Genomic DNA, 13,808 nt, shown 5'->3' on the forward strand with positions numbered 1-13,808 from the left:
TTGGTGTTTCATAATAATCCTTATTAAGTCCACGTGCCTAAACGTATTAGTCTGTCCATAAAGTTGGTTCCTCTATTTTTCACCACAACTTTAAACCTAAATCTGGTAGGGGTATGAATAATTTTGCACTTAGCAGCATCAGGATATTTCTGGGATAAACACAACAGTACACTCATCTTAATGAATAATTCTTGTTTCTTCCTTAGAGAGCCTCATAAATAAAGTACTTTGATATCATCCATGTTCATTCATGATGCACATACTCTCCCTCAGGTCTTGCTAAAATTAGCCTGTGTGTTTAAATATTTAGTTTATATTCAAGACAATATGAGCAGAAGTGTCTTTGGATGATATGAGGAAGTACTGAATGAGAATGAGTGAAAACTAAAAAGTTTTACCCCTTTTTCCATTTAACAAAGTCTTGTGTGTTAAGTGCTTTTTTACTGCCTGCAGTTTTGAATGTATGTTATTTAATTGAGTTGTAAGTTTCAAGTCTACGCCTGGATATTTTTGCTTATTCAAATTGTATGAAGTTCATTAAATGTCCTGTGAGTAAATATATATTGCCATTTTATTCATAACAACTGGAACTTTCAATATTTATCAAGTTATTTTTCGCAGTTTACTGTATCACGGCAGAGCGCCCCTCTTGATTAATTTCACACTGCAATGGCGGGAGTGAAATTACCGTAATAACCTGATATTGGCAGGAAAGCGCAACGTCTCTCCTTTCAGAAACCGTTGGAATTTTTCAGATAGCGCAACGTGTGGCGGAATTACGGTACTGCAAATTTGGCTGTGTTGTCGCCGTCACGTTCGATCTGGAAGGGTTAAGCTACAACATTCTTACCATATTTCCATATTTAACTTTTTTTTTTTGTGCTAATTTATGCTGATAGGAGCTTAATTTTCAGTTATTAATATTGTCCTCGGTCATCATTCCAACTCGTATTTGTTGTCCATAATAAAAGTGATATTTAAATTTCTCTGATTTTCTTCCAGAACACCAGAACTTCTTTGGGATTGACGACCGCCTCGGCCCTGTGGCCATCAGCTTCCGCCGGGATGAGAAAGAGGGCTCCAGCGGAGCTCAGTACAATTACAGGATCATTTTCCGCACCACAGAGGTAAAAAACTTTCCCTTTTTCCCACCTCTCTCTTCTGGTTAAGGGGTTGTAAAAGTAACTTGCTGGATCCGCTGCTCAGATGAAGACGCTTCGAGGCTCCATCCTGGAGGAGTCTGTGCCGTCGGCCGCCCGTCACACAACCCCGAGGGGCCTGTCCCCCAAGCGGCTGCTGGAGTTCATCATGCCTGAGCTCAACCTGCACTGCCTCCGCCTGGCTTCCAACTCCCCGAAGGTCCGGGACACGCTGCTCAAGCTGGACGAACAAGGGGTGAGTGACGTCACATCCGGGATACCAGACCCTGCAGCGGAGCTTTAAAAGTTAGCATCGAATATCAAAACCAGGGCCATTTGTGGAGCTGGACCGTTTTTGTGCTGCAAAAATGATAAAAATTTGTGGTTGATGCAGATGGAGACCTTTCCTCCCCCTCAATAACAACAAAAATATGATCCACAAATTAAAATCTTCCCACAAAATGTCAGATACAACACAATAAGTATTCATATTTTAAGAAATTTACAGTGTATGTTGGCATTCTAAGTTATCAAAACCATTTGTTGTGAATATTTGTGGGTTTCACAGTGGAAAAAAGTAACATTTTCCAACTCAGGTTTTATGTGACTCAAGGTCTAATATGCAGTCACAGACTATCCAAAAGAAAAAAAATAAGTGTAAATTGACAAAGTTCAGGTTGTGCTTGTCAAAAACGACCACATATACCTTGAAGCCTAAAGGATTTAATAAAAATGCTTTCAGATTTCCCTTTAATTTTATGGTAAATACGGTCATTAAATACTAAAGCAGACTTTGTAGCATCCAAATCTGCTTTTAACTATTAAAACTTGGCTGAATACAATAAATGTTTTCAAAAAACGAGTAACCTAAATTATTTTTTTATCGCTGAGAATAGATTAAATCTTTTTCAGTTTTCTTCAATCGAGCCCAAAATAAATTTGTAATGTAGCTGCCTTGTTTTTTTGTTTTTTTTAAATAAGGCAGAAAATATCTATTTTATTTGCTTAGTTAAAAATATTCTATGTTTACTGTTGAGCGGGTAAAAAGTTAAATGAATTTAATTTTGAATTTAATTTCTTTTTTTTTCACACTCTTGTTGAGGATTTTTGCCCATGGATGTTATAAAAAAGTTTGGACACCCCTGGTCTAAACTTTGTCATGTCTCAGTCTACATTCAAGGTCAGAAGTTTACATACACCTCTTGTGTGAATCTCATTTGTTTAAATTATGAAATGCAAAACAAATTAGATGCTGAAATTTGGTGCCAAATGTTATATGGACTTTATTTTGATTACCACAGGGTTAAAACTTACATTTTAAAGCTCAGATATATGTACATTTCATCAATAAGCTTCTAGCATTATTTTGCCCGGACATAAAAGTTCCAGACCGAGGTTTAACATGTCGCAGAAGCAAATATGAATCCATGTTGAAATGTTTGCACCGCTCTGTTTTTGTGCAGCTGAACTTTCAGAGGAAGGTCGGTGTGATGTACTGCCGCGCCGGACAGAGCTCCGAGGAGGACATGTACAACAACGAGAGCTCCGGCCCGGCGTTTGAGGAGTTCCTTGATCTGCTCGGAGAGCGGGTGCGGCTGAAGGGCTGGGAGAAATACCGAGCTCAGCTGGATAACAAGAGTGAGCTGCTTCCCCCCCCCACCCCCAACTCCATCTATTAGCTGCATCTCACTTTGTCGCAGTGCTGGTATCCGAAGGGCATCAGTGTCCCACTGAAAGCCTGAGATAACTCCTATCTCGCCACATGTAATCTGAGTAATGACTGAGAAACGGCGCAATCGCTGCTGATTATCTCCGAGCTTTCATCCCTTCAGATTTCAGCCGGGCCGTGACAGTTTGTGCTTTCAGCTTGGAGATGGTGACTGATTCCTCTCCGCGTCTGTTTCTCTGTTTTTGTGCAAACGCAGCCGACTCCACCGGAACGCATTCCCTCTACACACGCTACCAGGACTACGAGATCATGTTTCATGTGTCGACCATGCTGCCCTACACGGCCAACAACACGCAGCAGGTGAGATGAGGATCCGAGAGTTAATGTGCTTCTTCATGACATATATATGATTTAATTTAGATGGGTTTAATTCACGTGTGTGTTTCTGATCATTTTGAGGATTTTGTCTCGCTGTGAATGAAAACCTGAAATTCACTTGTTGAGAAAATTAGGATAATAATAGGCAAAGGGATTATATCACATAATCATAATCATGAAGCAGCAGGTAGTCAACAACATCCTTCACAGCGAGTGAAAACCACGGAAGTGGAAAGTTAAGTGGAAGGGGAAAAAAAGTGCGGTTGGAAAACATGTAGAGGTACTTTCAGTCGTCCGACATCTCTAATAAAAAGCTTTTGTTTTAAATTGATCTTGAGTTATATTCAGATATCATGTAGAAGCTGAATTTTGGATTTTTATAAGCCAAAATAGTCAAAGTTTGTAGAAATAAATGTTTGAATCTATCCACCTGTGTGTAGTAAATCTACATGAGTTTTCACTTTGAGATAAACTTTCCAATCATGTAATTTATGGAGATGCACACGTGTATTTTTCTTCCTCCTTTCCATGTTGCAGCATCGTTTTTTCCTGCCAGTCTTTCATGTTTCACAGAACTACTCTCACATGCTTCTCCTTTTTGTGTTTGAAACATTGCATTAGTATCTGTGCAGCCTTCATTAAACTTCTCTGTTCAGACTGTCTTGCTTTCAGAAAAATCCTCTGTTCACTGAAACAAACATGACAAACTCCCCCAGTCGTCACTCCCACCTTCATCGTTTTTAGCGGTCCTTCCTTCCTGTTCAGATCTGAGTGCAGCCTGTGGTTTAAAAACCTGTCATTTACAAAGGAACTGGAAATGTCATCCTCATACAGACTGAGGGCTTGTATTCAAAATTATAAAAAAAACACACATATTGATCAGATCCCCCGTTTTTAGCAAGTAAGCCTAATCTAGAAATAAATTGAAGTTTTCTTTTAAGTCTCTTATTTTATTATGTCTTTTTGATAAGATAACTTTTAATTTAATCAATCATTAAAACAGACGTACAAAAGTATTAACGTCTTGTGCCAACTGTGTGTGAATTATGAGGTATAAGTACAAAATTAGTACAAATTCACTTCCTCAGCTGAAAGAATAACCCGTAAACTGGATTAAGGCTGTCTGAATAATATTACAAATAGGGAAGCAAAAAGAGAGTCAGAGAGAGAGAGAGAAAAAAGAAAGAAAAAAAATATATATATACTTTATATATATATATATATATATATATATATATATATATATATATATATATATATATATATATATATATATATATATATATATATATATACTGCTCAAAAAAATAAAGGGAACATTTCACTTTAATTTTGTGTGTGGCTCCAAATCCAGGCCTCCATTGGTTAATAAATTTGATTTCCATTGATGATTTTTGTGTGATTTTGTTGTCAGCACATTCAACTTTGTACAGAACAAAGTATTCAATGAGAATATTTCATTCATTCAGATCTAGGATGTGTTATTTGAGTGTTCCCCTTATTTTTTTGAGCAGTATATATATATATATATATATATATATATATATATATATATATATATATATATATGTATGTATGTATATATATATATATATTCTTTTTTTTTCTTTTTTTTTTTTTAGGTCAGAAAAAGGACCTAGCATTTGTTTTATGTTTTAAATCTATAAAAATTGAAGTAAAACACAATTAAAACATCTACAGTCTTTCACTGTATTGCTGAAATCAGTCTCAATGTGGACTTAAAGTCAAAATCTGTGAAGACTGTGAGAACTGCATCCCAGCCTAAGTTGCATAAGTCAGCTAAGGAGACTCCGTGCCGCAGTAATAAGCTAAAAGGAGAAATCCCCTTAACGATGTGTTGTTCAGTTTGAGAAAGGAACCCAGCAGGTTGTTGTACCAAGCAAACATCATCATGTCAACATGCTTGATTGGGAAAATAAAGTAGGATTGTCCAGTGATGTGTGGTGACCTTGTTTAACTCTTTGTGTCCTGGTTTTTGCCTCATCAGCTGCTGAGGAAGCGACACATCGGAAACGACATCGTGACCATCGTGTTCCAGGAGCCAGGCGCTCTGCCCTTCACTCCGAAGTCCATCCGTTCACATTTCCAGCATGTCTTCATCATCGTTCAGGTTCACGAGCCTGGCACCGACCACGCCTACTACAGGTGATTCTTCCTGCTGTTCTGGTCCTGCCGTCATTTTCTGATATCTAACAAAAGAGGCTTTCTGTTATCCAACTCTGTGGAACGATTACATGTCAACAACCAGTTTATTGCAGAGTAATGGCAGAATACGCTGTTTTAATACTTTTAATGAAGGATTCACTGATATAGAAATGTTAGGCAGATGATATGCAATATCCGATATTGTCGCTGTTTTGACTGATAACCGATATTTACCAATTTTATTTGTCTTATTGATTTACTTACCCTTTTAAGGACTTAAAAGAAAAACCAGACTACATTGCTGCCATTCAGTACCTCAGATTAAAGCCCCATAATCCTTCGATGCATCACTTTCACATGACCAAAACTCTTGAAACATAAGCGGCAGCAATTACTGGCTGTAAATATTGGTCCATTTTTCCTTATCGGATTGATACAATTTATTAAAAAATCACTAACATGGGCCTTTAGACATCTTAACGCTCACACATGGTGCATCCTTACTTTTTACACTTCAACTGGGATAAAATAATTATAGATTAACTTTTTTTAAAGACTGGGAGAATGAACTGGCTACATGTTGTGCTTCAGTTTCAGTAGATTATCCAAAATGAACTCTATTTCTTCATTGCCTAAAGAATGAAAGATATTTTTAGCATCTTTACTACTTTCTTCAACGTTTCCTTGTGTGACATTATGGAAAACAGGCATCAGCTAATATTGGCTGGCTCAACATGGTAAGAGAGAGTCTTTATCAACATGAAACCAGTCTTGTGCCAAAATGGACAGGATGGACACTCAGCTGGAAGCCATTACTCCAAAAGCCAGATCAAAATTTATAAATGCACTCAGGAACCAAATCTCTGTATGAAGAAGATTTGGGTATAAAAACAAAACAAAACAACGCAAAAATCTCTCAGTATTTTGACATGTTACAAGTAGAAATAACATCCTAACTACCTTAAAACTGGAATAGTTTAGTCAATTTAATGCCAGACAGAAAAAAGAAAATGCTGTGTCTTTTTATGCTCTTCATATAAATATCTTGTTAAAAGTATCAATAATACACAAAAATCTGTGAATTTTGAGCAAAAGAGAGAATTTACACTCTTTTTGTCACCGTGCCGGGAGTCACTGTTAAGTTGGCTGCTACTATTGGTGTAATAGTCACATCACTGAAGGTGTGAGGCACCTCAGGAGAAAACACTCCTCCGCTGCTGCAGCATGCATTACACAGCTACGTTGCAAACAGGACATAGATTGAGTGTTTCTGCTGAACATTTCACACTCTTTTGTTTCTCTCTCTCTCCCTCTCTTGCTCTCTTTCTTTCATTCCTTCTTTCTCTTTTCAGAGTGGCTGTGACACGCTCCAAAGACATCCCGTTGTTTGGGCCCCTGTTCCCCAGGGGCGCCCGGTTCCCTCGCTCGCCTGCCTTCAGAGACTACCTCCTGGCGAAGGTGGTGAACGCCGAGAACGCTGCAGAGAAATCGGAGAAGTTTCGCTCCATGGCCACGCGCACTCGGCAGGAATACCTGAAGGACCTGGCGGAGAACTACGTGACCACTACCCCCATCGACTCCTCCACCAAGTTCCCCCTCCTCTCTTTGGGGAGCAAGCGGAAAGACAAGATGAAGGGTGCGAAAGGCGCCGAGCTGCACAGCGCCGGAGCGCTGGTGTGGGCTGTGATGGTCAGCTGCAGAGATGACTCGGAGGCCGGTGAGCAGCAGAAGTTCCCCTGTCTGCTCGGGGTGTCGGCGGAGTCGGTGGTGCTCATCGAGAGGGGCAGCCGCAGGGTGGTGTTCAACTGCTCCTGTCGAGACGTCATCGGATGGAAGGCGGTGACAGAAACGAAGGACGGGGGGCCGTGTTTGGACATCTTCTATGAGCGCGGGGAGTCCGTGTCAATCAGCATGTTGGAGAGTCAGACAGAGGACATAAAAGAAGTGGTGCAAAGGCTTGAGGTACGTGGTGTTACAATATGGAAATCATAGCAATTTAATCATAGCCACCTCAACTGGCTTCGAGAGGAGCCAGTTGAGGTGGCTCGGGCATCTGGTACGGATGCCTCCTGGACGCCTCCCTGGTGAGGTTTTCCGGGCACATCCCACCGGGAGGAGGCCCCGAGGAAGACCCAGGACACGCTGGAAGGACTATGTCTCTCGGCTGGCCTGGGAACGCCTTGGGGTTCCCCTGGAGGAGCTGGAAGAAGTGGCTGGGGAAAGGGAAGTCTGGGCATCCTTTCTGAAGCTGCTGCCCCCGCGACCCGACCCCGGATAAGCGGAAGAAAATGGATGGATAGCAATTTAAAGAGGAATTTATTATGCAAATTTCACATTTTAGAGTTTTCTACTTCCATTTGGATCTCAAATGTTTATAAGAATAGCCCAAGCTCTTAAAAAAATATCCAGATATTTTTTGGCAAGAAGTTAATGTTTTTTGGCGTCTGACAAATGAGCCGTTTCAAAATCCTTCCAATCGTTGAGTCACACTACACTGTTACCTAGCAACCCCTATGTAGCTCCAGCATCTTTGCTCAGTTGGTTTTACCGTTGTACAATGGCTGCTGGAAAAGATAAGTGTTTTGTTGTTGACTTGCTATCCAGAAACCACTTACTACATTCTTATTGGTTGTGCAGTAGGCTCCACTTTTGCTTTTCAAAGATGTACAGTTGCATCTTTGAAAAGCAAAGATGCAACTGTACATATTTGTACAGTTGCATACAACTGTACATCTTTGATGTTTCCAGCCATTTTCACATGAGAGTGTAAACATTGAACTGGGTGTCGTGGCCATCAGCTGCTTATTTGGATTTAAAGTGACAAAAAGCCCGGCTTGTCCTGAAAGGAGCTAAAACCTAAAATCTAACTATATGAAAATGATTTTGTGCAAAAAAATTAAATTAACATAACACAACATCAGTCATGTTTCAGGAAGCATGACTGATGTTGTTTTGTTGGTAGACTCTTCTACATGAGCTGTAGCTTTCTGCAGTTCCCCCAGAGTTAATTTGTGGCTACAATATGACTAAATGGGAACATTAAACATTATAGTGCATTTTTTACATTATGATAGTGTAAAAAATACCAGATCATTTTTCACACTCTGTTTTTGATTCTCGTGTCCTGCTGTTCTTCAGCTGGTGACGCGGGGCTGCGAGGCGCTGGAGGTCACCCCGCTGCGGGACGGAGTGGGGCAGCCAGGCTTCCTCATGAACGAGGAGGGCTTCGTGACGGACCTGCAGAGGTTCTGCTACGCCGAGAGCGGAGGCCTGCAGCTGTGGGCTCGCGTGGTGAGGCTGTGCGGACATTCCCTGGTCCACTTGAGCCCGGAGGAGAGGAGCAGGCTTCTCCGCACGGCACACAAGATCCACATCACCGTCATCCCACCGGATGAGAACGGCAAACCTCGCAGGTTGGACAGAAGTCTTTCTACCCGTCAGAGACAGACTGTGAACCCAAGAGGCGGCCACACTGCAGGGGTCAAGGCAGCAGATGAGTTGGAGGGAGTTAGTGGGACAAGATGGTCCAGAAAAAGAAAAGAGTCAGGGTTAGGTCACAGCTCTCTCTGCTACTAATGACAGTCTGTAGTCAGCTGGCCAGCAACCAGTAAATCCTTCTTAATGATGTTTAATCACACTGACACGGCCTGGCCGACTGCACCCAGGACGTTTCTGCTTAACTGACAGCGGAGCGACGGCAGAAACAGCTGTGAACAGAGTTGTTGGGATAAAGTAAGACATTATCAAGCCAGACATCTCTACTGCTTACTGCGCCAAATAACGTCACAAAGCTGGCAGGAGAGATTTAATCGTGCTCAACCCTGCATTACTCCTTCTGAGGCACAAAACATAAATTACCACAATTATGTGGCAGAAAGATGCGGCTCACAGGAAATGCTCTGCTTTTGCCTTTGTTTTGTTCAATTTGTAAGTCATAATGCAATAAAGCTCGGGGGTTTTGTTCTCACGCAGTCTGTTATTGCTTTGCAGAAGTTTCTCTGAGCTCTATCAGAAAGCCATCAAGGATGCGGAGTGCAAGTCCGGCGAGGACAAGTCGGGAGTGGCCTGGGTGGTGGATGAGAGGGAAGACGAGAGGGAGGAGCAGGAGCAGAAGGTGGAGGAGGAGCAGCTGAAGGTGGACAGGGTCGACGAGGAGGATGAAGATCAGCTCGCCGAGGATGAGCTGAAGATGGACGGCGGCGTGGGGCAAAACGAGGAGAGTCCCGGCCCACTCCTCACACTGCCCGCCTTACCTTTGCTGAGGGCTACGTCTCTGCAGGACCAGCCAGCCAATAAGAGCGAAGAGATCAGCATCTCTCATCTCACCCGCAGCGTTTCTCTGGAGAAGCAGCTGTCCTACACAGACACCTGTGATGAGTAAGCTTCACTAAAACTATGAAGAACATATCTTGTACATCTGTTTGCTTAATTTAGCTGCTTTAAAATCAACCACAGATTGTGATAAAACTTTGTTTAAAGCAGTTTTTCAATTATGATTTAATTGAACTTGGATCTAGATTCATGTTTGTTTTGTAAAACTGGAAATATTTTTTTACTGTTCTGAAATAGAAAAAATTCAAAGTACATTACACAATCATTTGTTGAATCATTACTTAGCTTAAAACGTAATCAAGTCTTTTTTTTGCTGTAAATAAAAACTTCAATTCTTTAATTCTTTAGCTTGAATGAAAGGTTAGATAATTGAAACTTGGACACACGAGGACCACTGGGATTCCAATTTCCTGTCAACTTTTTTAACTCAAAAACACGACAGGCCGCTGGATGAACGACTGCTGAGCGCCCCAACCACCGGGCATAGCAACTTTTCTGGGGGAAACCTTGATCCCAAACAGAAAACTGTTTTTTCCACGAATAAAACAGATCAAATTTAAGCATCTAAGGACCTGCAGTTAGCTTAGATGAGCTGCAGATATTTTAAAATATGGAGCCGTATTGTGAAATGTGATGATAGCGCAGCAGCACCTTTGTTTTCACTGAAGCACTTATCTACGTCGTCTGCACTCTGGTCTAATTCTCATCCTCTTCAGTATCAAAGAATCTGTGTCAGCCTGTTTAATTTCTTTAATCACACTTGTCAGCTGCTGGGGAGGAAAAGGAAACACTCATGCAGATATTTTTAGATTCTCCTCATATTGAGTTAGATTTTTATCACCCTTTGAAAGCACAACCAAAATTATTTGACCGGACTTATCGCATGCTATTTTTGATCCTTGACAACCTAAGCTCTCCTGGAGATTAGGTTTGGTTTTAACCACTGGATTGGATCAAAAGATTTGCTTTTGTGTATCCTCCTGCTACATTTCTGCCTGATGGACAGACACGTGTACGACAACGTGATGATGATGGAGAAACGCCACATCTACGAGAACGTCGGGGAGCTGAGGGACGCCACGCCTGACCTGATCCTGGCCGTCAAACCTAAAGTTCCCCCAGAAGACGAGCAGGTCGACCACAACACCTGAGCTGCGTTTTCCCCTGACGCTTGTGCGACACGTTTGATGTAAACTTTGACCTCTGTCTGCTTCTTGATTTAGTTCATGGCCGCTGACTTTGGCGAGGACAAAGCTTCAGCGAGTGACTCGTCCCTGTCATCTTCCCGGCTATCGAGTGTAGACCGAGCGGAAAGAAACTCACGAGCCCTCAGTCTGCATAACTCCATCACCAAGAGTAAGGGCTTTCTTATTTCTGAGAAATTATCTACAAACTCCATGAAGGTCGTTCAATACAGTGCAGTGTTTGTTTTCTTTTAGTCAAACCTAAATGTTTCAAATTAACAAACCTGCAGGATTGTTTTAGTGCGGCCATATTAAAGTTTAAGGACTCAAGTCAAGATGTTTTTTTTTTTGTTTTTTTTTTGCAAATGTGAGACGAGCCGAGCAGCAGCAGTTTTCATCTTGGAACTGTAACGTGTGCGCCATTTATCGCCAGTCTCCTTCTTATTGTTGAATCATGTGACCTCACAAGTGAGCGCTGCAGTTCTTTAGACACTGTTTTGGGTTATTTTTGACCTCCTGGATGAGGATTTGACCCAGTCTTGAAGTATTTTTGGTCGGTGATCCACTTGTCTGAAGGTTCGCTGCTGTTTCAGTGTTTCTCCTTTTTAGGATTATGACTCTCCTTGGGGTTTGCTGGAGTCCCGAATTGTAAATAATCCTGCTGTAACCTTTTTTTTAAGCATCTGTTCTTGAGATTATTTGGATAGTGTTGCTATTAATCTACTGCATGTGGTCAGATAACTTCTATTAAATGCTTTCTTCATTCATTAGGTCTTGTAGTAATTAGACTGCTGGTCAAATTTAACAAAGCTTTCAGCTGAACTCATGATTTGAAAACTGAAGCTTTACCGTTTCAGTTTGGACCATGTTGGTTTGGTTAGCCATTTTCCCTTAACAAATAAAATTATTTCCTGCTCTTTGTGTTTACTCACATTATTTATGTTTGATAAAATCTACTTAACGGTCTGAAGCATTCAAGTGTGACAAGAAAAGCAAAAACAAAACAAATCTATAAGGAAACCCCTCTCTTTATTCTGTATATTTTGGGGGTTTCCAGCAAAGTGGATGTCCAGTTTGAGTGAATTTAGAAAGTAATATGTGCTGAGAAACACTATGAACCCGATTATAAGTTCAAAACAAAGCTTTATCACAACACAGCAGCTGGCACAGCAGCTCAAACGATGCCAAAATGGAACGATTACACATGTTTGCAAATCATCTCTGCCTGATTTGACCCTTAAATTCCTTTTTTTAGTCCCGTCCTGCCTTAAATCCCTCTCTTCATTATCCCCCCTGCAGTGCTCGCTGCGTCCTCTTTGTTCCTTCTCTTTCACACACGCTGCCCGCTATGCCGCTAATCTAATATCACCCCTGCTCTGCTGCCCCACTCCGCCACGGGCAGGAATAAAAGGGGGGACATATGGGTGGTGGGAGGGGTGGAGTTTCAGGCGGGGCCCGCTCCCCACCCAAATCAAGGATCCCCTCTTCCTGAACCATCTGCTCTGCCTCTGCTGAGATCCTCGTTCAGCAGCCATGAGAGCACAATTGCTCATCACCTCCTCGGATTCCTCTCATTGTTTCGCAGAGCGCCCGCTAACAGGAAGCCTGCAGGACTTTCAGATGCGTCAACACCACTTTAAGCTCAATTATAAAATTCAAGATGTGCTTGAGAGCTGAAGTGTAACAACTGTAGGGCTTTTAGGGCAAAACACAAAACAGTTTTTAATGTTTACTCACATAATTGAAAGAAATCTGAATTAAGTTAAGCTTACTTCCGCCTTCTTGGTTTTGGTTTCCAGTAATCATTTACATCAAGCCTTTTATAGGCATGGCCTCAAAAACACCCTGCTCCTGATTTGGGATATTTGGCATCAAGCTGCAGTCCAGCATCAAAGCAACACCGCCTCCTAGCGGCCGGTTTCTGCCAGTGCAAGACCAGAGGCAACGCAGATGCATGCAACATCTGCAGTCCCATTTCTGTCCTATATACACCACACACAGAATGCTGCATATATCATGATAGAGCTTCACCTCTTATTCTCTTTTTCTTTTTTTTTTCTTGTAGTTCTCTCTGAGACGACAGATTCGACAGATGAGGAGTGGCAGTCCATTGCTGACCTGGCGACAGCCTGCCGCAGCATCCTGGAGGCTTTGTCCAAAGAAGGTGAGGCTATGCACGGTTCATAATTTATATTTTATGTTTTTTGAAAGAGCATTCCTGAAGTTAAATGCACCATGAAGAGCGTCATTCCTGTGCTGTTCACTTATTATTGCTGCCCTCTTGTGGTCAGTCAGCATACAGTACACGCTATGTGGTAAATAACTAGGAAAAGATGTGAACCAAAAGAAATGAAGTCCAAAGCGAGAACATGACAATTCAGATTCAGATTATCCTGCTTCAGTTATCCAGAAACTCTGAGAAACAGAATATCATCCATTATTACTGAACTAAACTGGGAATGCAACATGCTTTCACATAAATAAAAGCAACTATATGCAAGAAGTATTTACGCCCTGTAAGGTTTTTCATATTTCTTCATATTTAAACATTGTATGATGTGAACTTGGATGAGGGTATCATAAAGTATCACTTAAGTGGAAGGTGAAAGAAAAATTGTTTTCAAATTTCTGCTAACCATATTCAAGGTTTCCCCCAGAAAACTTGCTAAGCCCGATGGTTTGGGTGCTAGAGCAGTCGTTCATCCAGCGCACCGCCGTGTTTTTGAGTTAAAAAATGTTTAAAGTTGACTTGGAATTTGAAAATATCACTTAATAATTATGTGTTATTAGAAAATTAATATCTGAACACCAACTAGAAAGTCTTAAAAAATGCTAACATTAAAAAAAAACTTAAATAAATAAGCCTGATGGGGCAACAAATAAAGCCTGGTAGCCCGCCAGACTGGGGGAAACCCTGCATATTAGTATAAGCTTTAAAAA

General features: G+C 41.3%; 1 protein-coding gene across 6 annotated transcripts in view; it reads left to right on the top strand.

Moving 5' to 3' along the window:
• Positions 1-13,808, top strand: part of sipa1 (signal-induced proliferation-associated 1) — a 51,927-nt gene that overhangs the window by 26,452 nt on the left and 11,667 nt on the right. For all 6 annotated transcript variants that reach the window (XM_014983572.2, XM_088012590.1, XM_014983573.2 and 3 more), the window contains 11 exons: positions 1,003-1,127; positions 1,207-1,395; positions 2,603-2,777; positions 3,065-3,168; positions 5,195-5,352; positions 6,705-7,314; positions 8,491-8,765; positions 9,343-9,729; positions 10,691-10,817; positions 10,908-11,040; positions 12,934-13,032. In XM_014983572.2, the coding sequence (XP_014839058.2) occupies positions 1,003-1,127; positions 1,207-1,395; positions 2,603-2,777; positions 3,065-3,168; positions 5,195-5,352; positions 6,705-7,314; positions 8,491-8,765; positions 9,343-9,729; positions 10,691-10,817; positions 10,908-11,040; positions 12,934-13,032 (2,382 nt within the window). The remainder of the gene's footprint in view (positions 1-1,002; positions 1,128-1,206; positions 1,396-2,602; positions 2,778-3,064; positions 3,169-5,194; positions 5,353-6,704; positions 7,315-8,490; positions 8,766-9,342; positions 9,730-10,690; positions 10,818-10,907; positions 11,041-12,933; positions 13,033-13,808) is intronic.

The sequence above is a fragment of the Poecilia mexicana genome, unplaced genomic scaffold (genome assembly GCF_051168715.1).
Source record: "Poecilia mexicana isolate PSO_F unplaced genomic scaffold, ASM5116871v1 scaffold_14, whole genome shotgun sequence".
Classification (NCBI taxonomy): domain Eukaryota; kingdom Metazoa; phylum Chordata; class Actinopteri; order Cyprinodontiformes; family Poeciliidae; genus Poecilia; species Poecilia mexicana.